The sequence below is a fragment of the Opisthocomus hoazin genome, chromosome 21, assembly GCF_030867145.1.
Source record: "Opisthocomus hoazin isolate bOpiHoa1 chromosome 21, bOpiHoa1.hap1, whole genome shotgun sequence".
Lineage (NCBI taxonomy): Eukaryota > Metazoa > Chordata > Aves > Opisthocomiformes > Opisthocomidae > Opisthocomus > Opisthocomus hoazin.
Genome location: NC_134434.1, coordinates 3125452 through 3142668, shown reverse-complemented (window position 1 = coordinate 3142668; position 17217 = coordinate 3125452). Strand labels below are relative to the sequence as shown.

The 17217-nt window shown below is 45.7% G+C and overlaps 1 protein-coding gene across 6 annotated transcripts in view; it reads right to left on the bottom strand.

The window, feature by feature from the left end:
• Positions 1-3441: 3441 nt before the first annotated feature.
• Positions 3442-17217, bottom strand: part of UNK (unk zinc finger) — a 43505-nt gene continuing 29729 nt past the window's right edge. For 4 of the 6 annotated variants that reach the window (XM_075440659.1, XM_075440660.1, XM_075440661.1 and 1 more), the window contains 7 exons: positions 13765-13833; positions 12915-13089; positions 11667-11768; positions 9980-10168; positions 6857-7038; positions 6045-6302; positions 3442-5635 (listed from right to left, as the gene is read on the bottom strand). In XM_075440659.1, the coding sequence (XP_075296774.1) occupies positions 5480-5635; positions 6045-6302; positions 6857-7038; positions 9980-10168; positions 11667-11768; positions 12915-13089; positions 13765-13833 (1131 nt within the window). In that variant the 3' untranslated portion in view covers positions 3442-5479. The remainder of the gene's footprint in view (positions 5636-6044; positions 6303-6856; positions 7039-9979; positions 10169-11666; positions 11769-12914; positions 13090-13764; positions 13834-17217) is intronic. The other 2 variants (XM_075440662.1, XM_075440664.1) reach the window with 2 other exon arrangements.

Genomic DNA, 17217 nt, shown 5'->3' with positions numbered 1-17217 from the left:
CTCTTGGGCAACCCCCCTCGTAGCTCTCGGTGAAATACGGCGCGGGAGAAGGGTCTGTGCGCGCGGAGGAGATGCGGACCAGGGCGTGATGTCAGCCGGGCTGCTGCGCCTGCTCCTGGGGAGCGAGCGGACACCCCACGCCCGCGCTCTGCAGCTCCCGTCGGTGCCGGGACCCGCTAGCACCCTGCCTCACACCTCACTGCACGGCTCAGCCGTGGGGGGCTGCAGGTTTGAACGTGGTTTAGCTTATTTTTAGCTGTATGTTTAAAAATCGTCGTGCTCTAACTCGCTCTGGGCTGACCATGGCCCGGGCTGTCCCCGCCGCAACGGACGGCGCGTCCCAGCGAGCAAGCAGCATGGGCTAACCACTGGTTTGTGGTCGTTTGCACTACATTATCCAAGGTGTTTTAGCTTAATTTTTGCTCAGCTCCAGGCAGTTGTGTAGTTCTTCTCCCACCTCAGAAGAAATCATATTCCTGACAGAGAAGGACTAATCAACCTTTAGTGATCAGGGCATAACAGACCAGGAGGAGAATAGTCTAGGCATTGAAAAATATGGCTTGAAGCACGCAAACCAGCTCCTAGCAAATGCAAGATCATCATCATCCTCCTCCTGGTGAAGCAGCCCGACACAGGCAGCTCGCTGCGACACAAGAGGGAAGGGGGCAGGCACTCACGCCCAGCGATTTTACTGCCTTTACTGGTCACCTGCAACGCAAACTGGGCGACGCGGAGTATCGTTGCGATTGGACTAACGCTAAGTGGTTGATGCATCTCTGGAGCATTAATTACACCAAAACCAAAATGTAGTTCTCAGATCCATATGTCAGGCATGTTCTTTTGGGCGCCAACGTGTGAAACTCCATACGCAACGATGTAAAAGCTCGTATCGCCCGCAGCCGCGCCGGCACGCAGGGGCAGGCAGAGCTCACCCCCGGCCAGCCCGGCTCTCGCGGGAGACGCTCGGAGACAAACTCCTGCCCAGACCCCGAATCGGGGTGACAAAAGGCTCTTTGCTCTGTGGTTTTACCCTTCCCAAAGGAGGCTCAGCCCCAGCTAACCACACCGCATGGCCTCTCCCCCCCTTCCCTCGCACCTCGGCCATGAAGGTGAAGGGCAAGGGGCCTGTAAAAGGCGTCCGAGACAGAAGGGAGCTCAGGAAGAAACGATCGGTCGTGTGAAAGGGAAAAGGTAAAACTGGCCACGGAGCTGAATTTGATTTGCTGTTTCAAGGGCTCCAGGCACAGGCTTCTCCCACCTCCCCAGGCCCCAGAGCAGGGCGCAGGGCTGCACATACACCCCGGGCACGCACACACACGCACACACTGCTTTATTGGATTTTTTTTTTTTTCTTAGCAAAAAAATAAAAATTTATTGTCCTCTAAAAAAAAAAAAAATCCATCCTGCCCTTGGAAACTGTGACACAGATTGAGTTCTTTCCAGCCCCACATGCAAATCCACTCTGCCAAGAAAAGAGTCTAAACCAGGTTTCCAACAGCCAAAACACATATTTACAGAGTACGAGAGAACGACAGCTGAAATCACAGTTCTATACATGGAATCAACAACACGTTTTACACACCACCGATCACCATTCTGCCAACTTCTACACGGACTAGGGGCACCTCTGCCCAGTGCCCTTCCTCCTGGGGAAAGTGGGGAAGAGACTGGTCGAGACATGCCACCAGAAATACTGCAGTGTGTATTATTATTATTATTATTTAAACGTATACTGTATTTACTTTGTTTTAACATTGGAAGCTACGGAGTGGGGAAGCCCCAGAAATCTCTCCGATGCAGTCACTAGTTTGCAGGAATACTTCACCTTTAAAATACTAGGTTTTACATCAGTAACATCTATTTTGCTGTTGGCCATCACTCCAAGGATTATTATAATTCTGGAGGAAAACACTGGTAATATTCTTCCTTCTCAGATGGGGGAAAAGGAGAAAGAGAGGAGGCTCAGAGGCTGGTGGAACAGCAATGAATTACTGAGTCCGTTCAGCGTTACGGGCTTCCTCACAGGGTAAGGAATTCTCTTCATTGTCTCAGCTGCACAAGCCTTGCAAGTGGCTCAGGTTCAGCTTCAGCGATGTACGGAAAGTATAAAACCCTTCGGCAGGGGATTGGCGGCAGGGACTCCCCTTCGGGGGGCAGCTGCTGAAGGAAAATACGCTCCAGCTCAGAGACCTTCCCCCGGTCCCTCCCGCACCACAGCTGGCACACGGCCACCTGATCTAAGGCCAGAGATGATCTAAAACTGGTCCTGTTAGCCTAAAGCAATGCTAAAATTCTTCAGCTCCTGGCTCTCACCTACAGGTCTAGCCTTGCTTTTTGGTATCAAACTACCCAGGATAGCATTGTCTTCAGCCATCTGCTTCTACATCGTTTTTCCCTTAACAATGTAGAAGCTTGCTGGCCTTCAAGATACTGTGGTTTCACAACACAATTAAGCCTCCCTTGCCCTGGCTCTCAGCTCAGGAGTGTCCGACCTGCACAGTCAGTCACCGAGGTCACACTTCCAAAGCTCCCAAACGTTTGGGGAGGAAAATGTCATTATCCCATAAGGAGTCTGTGTGAAGAGGCAGGACCCAGACACTTCGTGGCTGTTCAGCAAGAAGCCTTGGGGACCAAAACTTCATTTCGGCCAGAAAAGCCCCCTTAGTTCTGATGTGTTACTGCGTGTCCTGTACAAGGGAGTTCCTGCTTCAGAAGGAAGCGTGGCAGTACGTTACAGGGCCTGCACATCTTAGCACCAGGTTTATTTCAACAAGACTCTTTTTACACCATACAGAAGCTGACCAGACTCTCAAGCCTTAAACACAGTGCTGTGCTTACGGTTCATCCTTCCTGCCTGGGGCAGGCAGTAACAACTGCTGGGGGGGTCAGAAATGCTGCCCTTTCCCCCCTGCTCTCATCTTGCTCAGTTATGAAATTGTCACATAAGTGGCCCCCAAAATATTCACAAAATACTCAAAGATGAAATTCTCTTTTCCATCTGATGCTTAAGAAAATAATTCACATTTCAGATTTTTTTTTTAAAAGCAGCAAACAAATGCATAAAAACCTAAATTTAGGAAGTGTTTCTTGAAGAACCAGAGGAAAGAGAGAAACAGTCTATGTGCTTGTGCAAAGAGAGTGCCGAGATACACAGGGCTGGGGGAAAGAGAAGGGGACTCAACACCCCGGGGCTGGTGCTAATTCCTTCAGGCTGTTCTGCCACGAGTGCAGCGTGGCAACAGAAAGTTAAATTTTAAGGGCCACAGACGGGGAAGTTTTGAATTCTTTGGTCCTTCAGTATAAGTCTTAAAACAGAGAAACTGTTTTACTCAAAAGGGAAAAACATGCTTTCTCGGGCCTGGAATTTTCCTTGTACCCGCCTGCCCAAGCAGCGTGCCCCCCCCAGCCCTGCATCACCCCCCGACCGGACGCCCCCCGAGACGCAGCCCCGCAGCCGAGAGCTGGACAGCTCTGGAAAAAGAGGGTTGGGGAGAGGCAGCGTCACCCTGCGCAGCCCCACGGGGAGGCAGGGGAGCGGACACACCACCACGCTAACGAGAAGCAAGCGTTACAAACCAACAGCCAAAACAGGCTGATCAGCTCTGGTTCTTATAAATATTAAAGACCTGATTCAAGAGTTTATTTCCTATGATTTAAGTTAGTTACAAAAACTTTTTAGTAAATTTTTATCTGAAATTGGGCTTTTTCCTCCTCCTCCACTTTTTTCTTTCTTTTTTTTTTTTTCTAGAAAAGAAATGTTCATGTATTTTAACAAAAGGTCTTTCCTTAAGATCAGACCAAGGCAGATGCGCTGCCCCATGGCACAGACATTCAAAGGCTATAACCAAACAACATAGCCACAATAGTCACTCAACAGTGTCTCTCCATAAAAAAAAATTTAAAAAACTGATGCTAGTTACAATAAAATACACATGGAAAAAAAAAAGCATTTTTACAAAAAAAAAACCCCAAAAAACAAGTTAATGGGAAAAACATAAAGAACTACACAGAGCTGCACTTAAGAGATCATTTGGGAATGCATATTAACCCCTTCCATGTAAAGGAAAGGTGGAATTATGGAAGCAAACCTAATTATGTCTTTGCATTAAATATGAAGCTTTCTGAGAGGCTCTGGTAAAAATACAGTTTTCCTACTACAGTGGGCTGCTGGAGGTTCCAGTGCTTTTCCAGGTCAGGGAGGGGTAGCACAGGCAGCATCCCTGTGCAAAATATGAATGTTTAATAAACTGAGTGGCCTTTTGGTTGAGATCCCAGCAGGTTACTGCAATCCACCCGATGTAAAAATCCAATGGACACACAGGTAAAGAAAGTCACAGGAAAGGTCAGCTACTGGACACGTCTAAGCTGGTGGCATTTCTTTGTCACGCTGGACTTTCTCGGTCACCACAGGCATACGTGATCTCTAGCATGAGGGTCCAGAAGCCCACAACCCATCCTTGAGGTGCTGACACAAGGAAACCATCAACTCTGTTCAACAAAAGCATCCTCAGACTACCTGGAATTGTTTCAGGCATTTCAGTAGTGACTAGGAATTGGGTCCCTGTGGCTAAACCAAAAGTAATCTGGTCTGAAACAGTAAAAAGTCTCTGGACTGCCACCAGACAAAGAGGTGCCTGGTGAGAACTAACCTCTGCGTCCGTATTTCTTTCATAAAGGGCTTTAGCTGACACAAGGGCAATACTTCTAAGGCTGCTCAGATCTGGAATATGTTAGCTGTATCAGCAATGAACCCTAGTCATTGAATTTTGGGGCTTGGCTTGCTCTAGGTCCAATACATTTTTTTCCCTCTTTTCTTCTTTTCATACAAATATACAAAGAGTGTAGAAAAAATTTAAAAAGTGAACTTTGCTGCTTAAATGACAGACTAAGTTCCTGCACATTCAGAGATCGGCAACGTGAGGCCCACCAGGCAGGCACCCAGCAGAGCTTCCATCAGGGAGGACGGCTTTAACCAAGCTGGGTCAGTGAAAGGGCAGGGAGACTGAAGACATGAACGAGTCATTTCAATCCACCTCGATCCTCCCCGTGATCTCAACTCTTCCTCTGGAAAGCACATGGAAGCCCCTCTTGCCCACTCTAAATCCTTCTGGAAATAGTCAAAAATTTGTTATCACCTAAATAGAAAAAGAGAAACGCAGACTCTTTGCAAACGGCCCTTTGATCTGTATTAAAAACAGATCTCAAAGTTCCTCAAGAGTTAGAGTTAGTGGGGCACAGGTGAGGGGCAGTTTAGATACGGGATGTAAAATATTAAAAAGTGCTCTGCAACTAATTTTTGTTTTATGTGTGTATGTGCATGTGTGTGCATATATACACCTACACAAACATGCACATACACACACATATATACATATATATATACACATACATATATATATGTACACATACATATATACGTACGTATGTATAAAGTTAAAAAGTTCTATACGATACGATTAGCACAAGTGTCCTTGGAAGGTCACGACTGGAGAGAGTGGGGCCTGTTGGGATGGCAGATGGGGCACTCGCCCTCCTCGGCGCACGTTTCACACAGCACTGCGTGTTGGCACGGTAACACCACCCGGTTCTCCTCCTGACACTTAAGGCATTTCACTGACTGCATCTGAAATACCGCCTGCAAGAGAGGGGGACAGGGCAACACATCAGCATCAAAGGCACAAAGCAAGAGGGCTCCCGTCCTGCGCTACGCAGGCTGGGGAACAGCAGGGAGGCGGCAGGGGAAGGACGTGCAGCTGTCTGCCCATTCATCTTCCAAAGCAAAAGCAAAGCAGCACAGCTCCATGTCTTTCAGGACCTTTAGGATCAAGAGCAGTTCTAATTGACTTAAACTCTGTACTTTAGGCACAAAGAAGAGCTAGGTATTTTCCTGTCTGGAGCTGGCTAAAACTCATTTTGGCTACATCCACATGGAATTGCTTTCATAGGCTGCTGATTTCTGGCTGTATTAAAGAAAAGTGAAAAGCAGCTGCGATCTGCAGGAGCAGAGAGAGCAAGGCCCTGCCCTGCAAATCCCTGGCACTCACCTTATCGACTTTCTCCAGGTTTGCCCGCAGCTGTTTCTGCAGGGTGTAAAGCGAAGAGAGAGAGAGCGTTTCCAGGTCAGAGAAGGAGCGCAGGAACTGAGGGTCCTGGCCTGTGTGGATCCTCTCCAGCTCCTCCTGCAGTTTCTTCACTTGCAGCTCCAAGGCTTCCCTCTGCTCCCGGGCCAGTTCACACTCCATGTTAGCTGTGCTGGCGCGATCATTTGCTTCCTCTGCCTCCTTTTTCCAAGCATCACAAGCCTACAGGTTCCAAGAAAGAGGGTAGAAGAAGCAGTCTGAAAATTCAGTCAGCCTCCAAGAGAGAGTCCCAGGCAGAAATAGCCATTTCCATACACTCCTCACTAGGAGCGTGTTCTGTCCAGTCTGCCCTGTTCCCAAATTCTGAAACATCCTTGGAATTTCGCTTCAAAGCGCTGCTCATTCCAGATACCCCATCTGGTTGGGCTGTGGTTCTACATATTTGGTTCACACCTTTAACGGAATGAACTTTGCATAGTGACAAATTGCCACGGATTCAAGCCAACTGCCAGGTCTAAGAGACTGCCCAGCACTTCAGTGCATCTGTTACGACACTTGGCCTTTGCACCTCCAGCACCTGAACACGTCAGGCACAGTGATTCAGTCCCTCTCTCCACGGGAGAGGAAAGAACAAAAATGTTTAAGAGAATCTGTCTGTAAAAGCTACAGCTCCCCCCACCACCTCAATCTCTGGAAAGCTTCTCGTTAAAGGAGTCTGACACCCTCCTACTCCTTTACAGTCCCAAATTCCTCTTTCTTAGGAGTTGCTCAAGTACCTGTTTGGCTTGTTTCCAAGACTCTTCCCACTGCTTTATTGTGCTGTTGGCTTCATCCAGTTCTTGTCGTAGCCGTGCCAGCTCCGCAGCACCTGGACCTGACAGAAATGCAGGTGAGGTACTGGGCGAAAAACTCCCCGAAGCAAAGTGTTCCCATATGCTGCTGTTCATCCCATTTAAACCTGTTTCACAGGGAAATAGAGAGGGTTATGTCACAGGTGCTGGCAATTTCCCCATTTCCTCCCTACCCCTGTGAAATCCAGGATTCAAAAATGAGTACACAGGAAACAGAAGGTCATCTTACGCATTACTTTCATCCCCAGGACCCAGGAGTCCATCACAGAGGGACTTTATAGGGGAAGTTTCACACCATTAGGCCTCATCTTTAACAACACAGGGAGGACCCAAGAAACTGAGGGGAGGCAACTTTTGAACCAGGTTGGTTTCAGAAGCATCGATATTAGAGCATAGCTGACTACCAGCTTGAATCCCCCTGCTCATACGAGAACCTCTGCACCGCTCACTGCCTTCCCACTTTCCTGCGCAGCACAGCCACCAGCGCTGGTGAACAGACTGGTGCACACAGCCAGCCCAGGTGGTGCTTCCTCTCACACTATACCCAAGAAAACTTCTGCTCTTGTCTCCTTGGCTTGGTACCTAGAAAAGCAGTCTCACTTCCCAAACAGAGAGACTAAAATGCACCAGTCATTACCGTTTGCATACACAAGAAACACCACTAACTGGGAAACCCTGTTTATAAACAAATGGAGGCAATAGTATATACATCAGCTTCATCCCCTGCAGAGTTCTAGCATAAAGCTAGTGACTGGCACTGGGGAAGACTAACTAACCACTTTCCTATTTTAGCTTGTTCGAATAATTTCACTTTTCAGGAAGAAATTCAAGGCTTAGGAGACAAAGCAGTAGAAAATCAGTCGTAAACAAAACTGGCTATTTTTCACAGACTCCCAAGGTTTGTACTCTTCTAATAACAAAAATATTTCTACTCAAAATAAGCATCCACACTTTGCACTCAGAGGAGAACTAGCAAGAAAAGCTCATATTGACACAGAGCTACTGAGTGATGTGGATGCACAGACGTAGCCCTGTTTGATGTAGGAGTCATTTCCATTTTGTGGTACCCACCACCGGGTGTGGATATTCCTACATCCAGCCGCCTTTGATAATTCTGATCTTAGAGCAGCCAACCTGACTGTGTTTGCAAGCAAGCCCTGGAGCCAACGGCCTCTCACTGAGGGCTAACCCTGTACCACTTCCCATTTAGTATCAGCCAAGACACAAACAGTTACAAAAAATACAGCTGAAAAATAGTAACTTGTCCTCACAAAGGGCTTAGGTGCATTAACAAGTCACTTAGCAGAGCAATGAGGGCTCTTCACTGGCTCAAGGCACTTACCATATATCCATTTCAGCTGCTCTGAAGCATGCTCAGTTGAGAGCAAGAAGTTTTCATGGAATCTCAACTCACATTTTGTTTTCAAAGCTCCCTTTTTCTTGAAAGGGAATCTAGCACTAAGCAGGATGCTGGCAACCCACAAATTCTGCCACAATGCTGACCAAGCTTATCTCGTCGTTTCTTTTTACTCTCTTCACCTGCTGTTCTCATTTCATACTTGAAGTATCAAGCCCCTTTGGTCAGGAATGCCTTGTCTGCACATTTTGCATCTAGCACAGTGGGAACTTGCCCAGGACTAGGTATTTTTAACTCAATTGCAATACAAATAAGTAATAACTACACATACACTACACACTAACATAGGTGCACTCAGCAAGTCACAAGAACAGATAGATTCCAGACGCCCAACTGCTAGGTTAGTATTTAAACATCTTATCAAAACCTCAGCAAAAATGGTTTTGTTGTATTACAGGAAAACACCTAACTTTTTTTTTTTTTTTGCAAATCAAGTATTTAAATACATTTGTGAATTTCCTGCCTTTCTTTGGTTTTTTATTCGTGTAACTGCATAGTCAAGACAAATATAACTGCTCAACCTATTTCTTCTGAAATTAAAAGCAGGCCTTATCAGCTAGTTTTCCTCTTCTTACTGAAACTGGGATGAACAGCCAACCTCAACACTAATTAATAGCAGAGAAGCCCTCTGATGTCTCTTTTCTTGTTAGAGTAATTGTAAAAGCTGTTAAAGCCAAACAAATAGCAATCACAAGGCACGGAAGCATGGTTCTGGCCTATGCAAACAAGGGATGCAGTTACACAGATAAGTGCATGTAGAAAAAGATTACAAAAGCATGTCATCATTTTATTAGGTTAAGCTGAATAAGAAAGTGTCTCTCAAACTTGAAGAAGAATTTACATCGAATATCAATAGAGAGAACTAATATTTACTGTTACTAACAGAGATCAGCAGTCAGTGTCACTGTAGCCTTGAGCCCATCAAATAGTTTTACTTCTCAAGGTAACCCTGCGTCTTGATAATAAAATAAATTTGGCCCCTCAGTTCCCAGTTCTGCCCGATACAGCTGAAGCTCCAAACAAAGCAATTTCTGTTCCTTCAGTCTCTCATACAGGAAACAGATCCTCAAGAGCAAAAGAAAAAATAAACCAGGAGCAAAGGGGACAAAGCTGGAACACTGTAACTTTTTGTGAAGTCCATACTGCAAAACTGTGTGTAAAGTGCCAAACAGAAGAAAAAAAGCAAAATGACCCACGTCTACTCTACAGATCCCAGAAGCCAATCTGACCCACAAGCAGTCCCAAGGGCAAAGTGCAACCCCCACCTTAACTAAGCAAAGCTGAGGACCCATCTCTGAGCTTTATGCAACGCTGAGTCTCAGTACAGCATTGGCGGCAGGAAAAGGCAGAGTTCTTTTCCCTGAAAGGCATCATCAGAGCAAGTCACTCAACCTATCTGTCCCTTCTTCTCAAGTCTAGATATATGGGAAGAAGAGGGAATTGCTCCCTTGTTCACAAGGTATTAGCCAATTTTTGGTAAAGCAGCTTCCAGTACTGTTGCTGTTCTCGTGGGAAGAAGAGGTACAAATGGCAGCAGTGAAATAATACATCAAAATTAAAGCTAACTTAAAATAAAGTACTTACATGGCACAGACAGGCATGTACATGGGACACACACACTGTGCATTTACCTAATGATCCATGAGAAGCTGATGTCCCCAGGAACGTGTTTTCTGACTGGCTTAAGTGTCCCTGGGGCTGATGGAGGAAATGCGATGAGAGGCTGACCGGTGGAGAAGGAGAGGCAGAGTGAAAGGAGGCAGAGCTTCCGAGGGACCCGGGGATATTTACAGGAGCAGAACTTTGCAGCAAACTCCCACCTGGACAAAGAACACACAGAGAGGATGGCTACGTATGACCATGAAGTACGGGCCAAAGCACAGCGCAGGAGTTCAGCGCAGAAGGCGTTAGCTTCCCTTTCTGCTTCCTAGGCCCCTCGGGATTCCCTCCACTTCTCGTCCTGTTTCATTCCCCTTTCAGCCTTTCAGAGGAGCACTGAAGCTGCGGTCCCACGAACCACGTAGGATAAGACCCTCCAGAGTTCAGTGGACTACTCTTTCATCGGCCAAAGCCACAAAGGGTCTTCTGAGCAGAGTTCAGTCCCTACCAGTCCAGAGAAGATGAATTTGGTATCTGGTGAAACACTTAGCACTGAAAGATACAATTCTAAAACATGTGCCTCTGCCTTTAATACCTCCAAACAACCTGTAGTGAGAAGACTATCATGCTGGGTCAGGTCATGATCTTAACCACTAAAAATCACGGACAAGCTTTAGTCATTTTAGACATATATGAGTGCCTGGATCTATTAGTAATAAAAAAACCCCAAATAAACAAAAGCCCAGCCTCCAAGGGCATCGCACTTCCCTTACACAAGAGGTCATTCTGTCTGCCACACACAGATGGAGGAAGATCTCAGCCCTGCTCCCCACTCTTTCTTGAGCTCCCTTCTTAGAAGATCACCAGGTAACACCCAGGCCTGATGCGTACAGAGGGAAGAGCAGTGTAGAGGATCTCTAAGCCACTGCAGATGGGTAGCAGCAGAAGCAGGGCTATCAGCAGATATGCACAGCAAACTCGCCGACCAGGCTCTTATCTTTGGCAGGGAAGTGGAAGTGATATTCTTCAGGGTTCCTTCCATGGGTCCTCTCCTACCTCAATACAGCTCCAGGCAGTGCAGTTCCCTTGGAAACCTTCAGACCACCGAAGTTAGCTCTCATTCAAAACCCATCTTACACAGCAAGGGTAGCCAGAAACTACAATCACTTCCAAAAAGCTATGAGACATTTTGTTTTTCCCTGGACACTCATTAGAGACAGGTAGAAGAGGCCTTAGCCTACCTCCACATATTAAAATGAGACAGACATTACAGGAATCGAATCAGCAGACCATGATGACACTCTGCGACAGACGGATAGCATTACCAGGTCATGTTCCTGTTACTGCTAGGGAGAGTTTTCTGCTTAAGATGCAAATCGCTATACTTTGGCCTGTTTTTAAAGGTATCAGATGCCTTCTGGAGTCTACTTACACATTTTTTAAAAAAAAAAAAAAAAAAAAAAAAAATCAAGTCCCATTCAGTCTCAAGAAACATCCCAAAGACACCTGGGCCCAATAGCAAGAACTCAGCTCTGCTAGTCAGTAAGGGCAAGCTTTCACTTCAAAGATGCTCAGCGGTTGCCAGAGTCTGTTATAATTGCTGTTTTAACCAACGTTATTTTGGGACTGGTTTTAGAGCTTTGTTGGGCTGGCTCCACTGAGGTGACTGGGCAACACTGCTTGGCAGAAGATAAAGAAAGCTCTGTTGCTTTCATGTACCTATCATGATGCCACTCGTGTGGGGCACTGTGCTGCTGTCAAATGTCTTCTCCAGGGCAGCCACTCCGAATTCATTCAGGTCCAGGTCATCCAAGGCAGACTCTGCCAGACACAGAGGTACCAATTATGTTATAAAGGACCAACAACTTCAAGAGATAGGATGGCCCAAAGAGCCTACATGCAGAGGAGCCTTCGCTCTCTACCTGTCAGCCTGCACAGCCCTACTCTCCGCCCTGTGCGACGCTGTTCTTAAATGGTTTGGCAGAAGTGTCATGGGCAGCTTTTCAGTTCAGGTTCTTTTGCCTGATCCAATTTCTTTTTGTTTCAAAGTATTCCCAAACGTTATATGAAAACAAAAATTTGCTTAAATAACAGCAGTTCCCACAAGTCTTCCCCAAACCGCTCTTTCAAGTCTGCTCATAATGTGCAATAACGCTGGCTTATGATATGTCTGGGTCTGGCTTGTGCTTTGTCCCTACTTTGCTGAAGAGCCACTCGGAAAAGGAATACCAGCAAAAGGGAACACTTGAAAATCATCTCTGAGGTTCAAGTATGGGGTAAAATAAAGAAAGCTTATGAATGCCTGCAAATGTTCTATCTATTTGAACACACCTCATCACTAATCATGATCAATATAATTCCATCCCACGTATGCCCACGCATTTCTATTATTATTTTTAACAAATTAGTGAGATCACCTCAGAAATGTTAGATATAAAAAAACCCAACCAACCAACCAGGTGACCAAAAAAACCTGCACCTATCTAAAAAGGAGGGATTGCACTCTCTGGACTCTCCCGTTCTCCTTTTTCTTGCAGCCTCTGTCCCACACTCTGTGAAGGGCAAGTCCTTGCACTCTACCTGGTGGTAGCCCTCGCTATAAAATTGTCATTTAGAATGTGAGGGTTTGTAGCTGCAGAAAACGCCCCTGTGATTTCCTGCCTACTCCAAGACCTCTTTGTCACCTTGACAAACGTAAAACTAAGGCCCTTTACACCATCTGACACTCTGAATAAGTGGCTCAGAGGCCTTCTGTTGGTCCCGTGGGTGCATTTCATCCATCATGACCTGCAGAAAACATCAGATGTGTCACAGTCACAGAAAAAGCTTACAGCCTCAGGAGTCTGCCAACACTGACAGAGACGAAAAACTGGAGTTCACTGGAACACCCATGCTATTCCAATTCTCACACCTGGTGATCCACATCTGACGAAGCCCTATTAGCGTAAGTAAAAAAGGCAAAGTTACCTATGACAGACTCAACGGTGTCACTGGTTGGGTAGAAAGGAAGGGCATTGGCATTCATGCCTGGTATGCTGCTGGTGCCGGCAGGGCTTGGTGGCGTTGCAGCCAGACTGGAGGTGATACTAGAGGAGATGCTGGATGTCAGTGGGCTCCCCACTGGGAGAATACCCAGTATGTCCTGAAACAAGAGTTTTAAAAGGGAAAGAGGTAGGATATAAAACATCTTTATAGAAGAATCTCTTCAGAAACATGCAGGAATGAGCCAAAGATCAGCAGCAAACCTGTTCCTGCCTGCTTCCAACCTGACAGATGGCTGGTGCTACGACTGGGCTGGGGGTGGGGGAGAGATTAACAGCTTTTCTTTAATTTCTGCCGACTATTCTCCCCCTCCACCCCTAGTATTACAAACATCCTTCAGCCTGCCCCAGAATTAACTCCCATGACCCACAGGTTGCATGCAATCATAGGCAGGGGTGACACAATCGCTCACTCAGACTTAGTTCAGCACACGACTTAAAACCTGATATTAAATTCTCTTTGCTGAATCCTTGACCTTAGATGATTCCGGAGATCCATTCCAGCTCAATTTTCTGTAATTTGGAGACTCTCTCCAGCACAGTCCAGGCCTATGAATCTATCCTAAATTCACACAGGTCCAGTCATTCACATATAACGCCTCCAGCAAATCAGCCCATCCTCATAAAGTAATCCCTCAAGCTGAGCATCCCTAACAGTGTCTGAGCTGTCATTTACTCCCTGCAGAGCTGTCTGGATCCACAGAGATTTCTCGTCTCCTTGCCTGCGGCGGTGCGAGAACCCAGCTGGGTTCAGAGCCCTGCTAGCAGTACCGTACCTGTTTGGGCTGTAATAAAGGTTGTTCCTGGCTCCTGTGTTCCAGCGAGTGGGACTTCATTTTTGCTTGCTGCAGTAAAGAAACAGAACAAAAAGACAAGCAGCGGGATTAGCAGCAAAATTAAAAATGGCTGACTGCTGACTTTGGAGAGGCCTTGTGAAACAGTCCTCTCCTCTCTTACAGCCTGCTCTGGGCACTAGAGAGTTCACAGAGCGGGAAAGCACAACAAATGGAAAACACCCCAAGTAATTTGCTTTCTATATACCAATGCATCACCCCTAGAGTTATGCAATGACTTGTCACAATTACCTTTGCCTCCAATGCTGCTATCAGTTCTCTGCTAGCACAAAGGATATCTTCAGAAGCAAGCCCCAAAATTAATTATTTTGCCTTGCTATAACTCACTCATCAGCCCTACCAGTATCTAAAAAAAGGGCCACAAATGGTGGGAGGCACACTATATCTTTAAATTATGTAAATGTTTTTCAGCTTCGGGGAAATGAAGAATGTAGATTTTGTTTTCCCTCAAACTTTTACAGCTCCCATCTAGAATAGCAAAGTAAAATAAAGTGATAGCTAATCAATTTTAAAAGCAACATCATCAAAACAGATTTAAAAAAAAACATCCTTCCCTCATCCGTTAACAAAGCAAGTGCAAAGTCATAAAACATTAAGTGAGGTCAAGGCTGTCTGGAGTTGCAAAGCTACACGAATGCCAACATACATTTAGAAATCCACTATCCAGCCTAAAAATTCATCTTAAGGACCTTCCAGCTCCACATCCTTAACAGATATCAACCCCCTTGCCTCACATCAGTCAATTGAGCTACAATAACCAGAGCTGGGAAGGAAGTTGCCTCCTGAGCCTGTCAGTGTGTAACGGTCTGTGCTGCAGGCCTTGCTCTGCTATTCCCATGCTGCTACGTGCGTAAAGCACAGGAGATCAATCACACCTTTCGGGCATAGAGAGGAAGCAAAAAAGTGCTGAAGAATCAGGGTTCCTTGTTTACTCGCTCTCCACCCCCCCCCAGTCTGAATCAGAGACATATTTCAGGCATAAAGTCTGCTCGATCATTTTTATCACAAACACAGACAGTCACCATCTCTGCAGGGGATTCGGGCACGATGTACAACAGCAGCACATGAGACACCACGCTGACCTGAAGTGCTACACCTTGACTTTTTGGCTTAAACAGTCTTATGAAAAAGATAAATGATTGCTGGAGAGGGATGACATAACCAGACAGGCGAAAGAGCAGCGGAAGAATTCATCCTTTGGTTTTACTTAATTAAATCATTTTCTCTGCTCAGCTGTATGCCTACAGGCAGACGGGGAGGTCAAAGCCTGGCAAACAGGCAGCTGAGATACGGACGCAAAGATCCTTCTGCGGTGAGCACCGTTCTCTCACGCTTCCCTGAACAACATACAGCACGTTTACATACAGCAAAACTCCAAAACTCCCACTGAAGCGATGGCAGGCTTGTTTTCCTTTGTGTGCAAGAGCTGCGTTACATTAGTGCATCTGTGTGTGTCTGATAACACGCCTGCTAGATTATCCACACAGCCCTACCCTGTCTGACACTCATCTGAACACAAGATGTGCTATCAACAGACGTCAGCAGCTAAAGTGAAGGCACACATGCAGCCATGCCCCCATGTCCCCCCCCACCGAGAGGCTTCCTGCCAACGTAGCTAGCTGGCTCTGGTGCAATTAAGTCTTACTGGAAGGGGTTTTTTCTTTAAGGAGGAGAAAAAGTGAACCTATTTCTAAACCAGTCTCAATTTCTCCTGCCTTTAATTCATGTAACACCAGAGAAAAAAAATCGAGCAAACCAACTGTCACCACTAAGCCAGTGTATCCTTTAGCATTAAAAAGGACATACATCAAGACAGAAATTCAAAGAGGAGGCTGAAATTCTCCAGCTCACTCTGCTGCAGTCAGGGAAGAAAACTGGGGACATGAATTACAAGCAAAACTGAGTGTTTTCTGACGAGCATGGAACAAACCTACTGTGTATCAGGACGTAGGAACGCCTACCTAACACGACACTCCAGTCTTTCCAGTGCAGCCAGCATTTTTCCAGCTTGCTGAATCTTTTGGGACTCAGGAAAAGTATTTTTAGCTTTAACTGCTGGCTCAGTCTTACCACAAACTATGTGGAACTCATTAACACAGAAGGAGCATTTTTTATTCTAATAAGATAGAAACTATTTGTACTAATTCTACAGAGGAAAAATGACAAGCCTATTGCAGAGCTGAGCCAGAGTGTCTCAAGTTTTCAAATATGAGTGAACAAAGTTAAATGCCTAATTAATGGTCTAATTTATAGGGTAGATGAGAATCTCTGGTGCCCACTGCAGCCAAAGGGAATCACAGAGGATTTAAAAAAGTAAGTAATTATAGATTAAAACAAAATTAAATCAGGACACTTATGAGACACCTAATTTTGTCTGTAGAAGCCTAGCGTAAGGCAACTGTGATTACTTCCATCTATATTTTAATAGCCATTTATTCCAGTCATTTAACACAGTTTTTTGCTTAATTAAAGCCATGTAGGAAGCTACCTGAATACCGTATCTTTGTAGCACAGCCTGGACTTCAGACATAAACGCTGATCAGCTGGCCCTCCTTTTAAAAGTCCTAGTCAGGCTCCATCCCCTTTCTCCTTGGCTTAGGCTTGCTGCCCATTTTCTGCAAAGCAGGGCCTCCCTGGCACCCTGCCTCTGCTGGCAGGAAACCGGGGTTCTCTCAGTCCTTCAGCTTTGGGCTCACTCCTCCTTTGCAGCAGAGGCACAGAGAACGAGCACATGTTTTTTCTTTTGTTTCTAAACAACTGCTACAAGCTGCTCTGCCTGCAAGAAGTGCCAGGATCACAGCATGGTCTGCTCTTTACCCCCAAAGACGTGTTGCATCAATTTGCGATTTCCTAAACCATCTCCACGTTAAGCAAGACAATGGAAGCATTTATAAGAAAGCATACAGGCATATAGCTTAATCTGTATTTGTCACTAAATCATTTTAATTAGACTAAACAGTGTTCCAGACTGGTCCTACTGCAAAGTTTGGTCATATTTTCCCCAAAGTTGTAAAAATAAATAAAGCAAAACCCAGAGAGTCTGGTTCTAAATCCAACTACTTTATGCAAGATCTTGTCTGGACACGATATTTCCACTGTTTTCTCACAGCAGTGCAATACTAACGCAGCAGTATAAGCTTATTAAGGCTAGCTTCTTCATACTACAGACAAGAGTTTAAACTTAGCCAGGCTGAAAGCAGCACTTCTCATCATCTCTGTTTTCAAGCAGCATAGACCAGGTATTTTTATGCCTTTTTATATTTTTTTTAAAAGAACTCATAGGAAATATTTTTGCAGGCACCTCTTCATGGAAGAAGCTATTCCTTCCCCTAAACTGAGTGTTTTTCTATTACATTTACAAACGCAGTGAGGAAT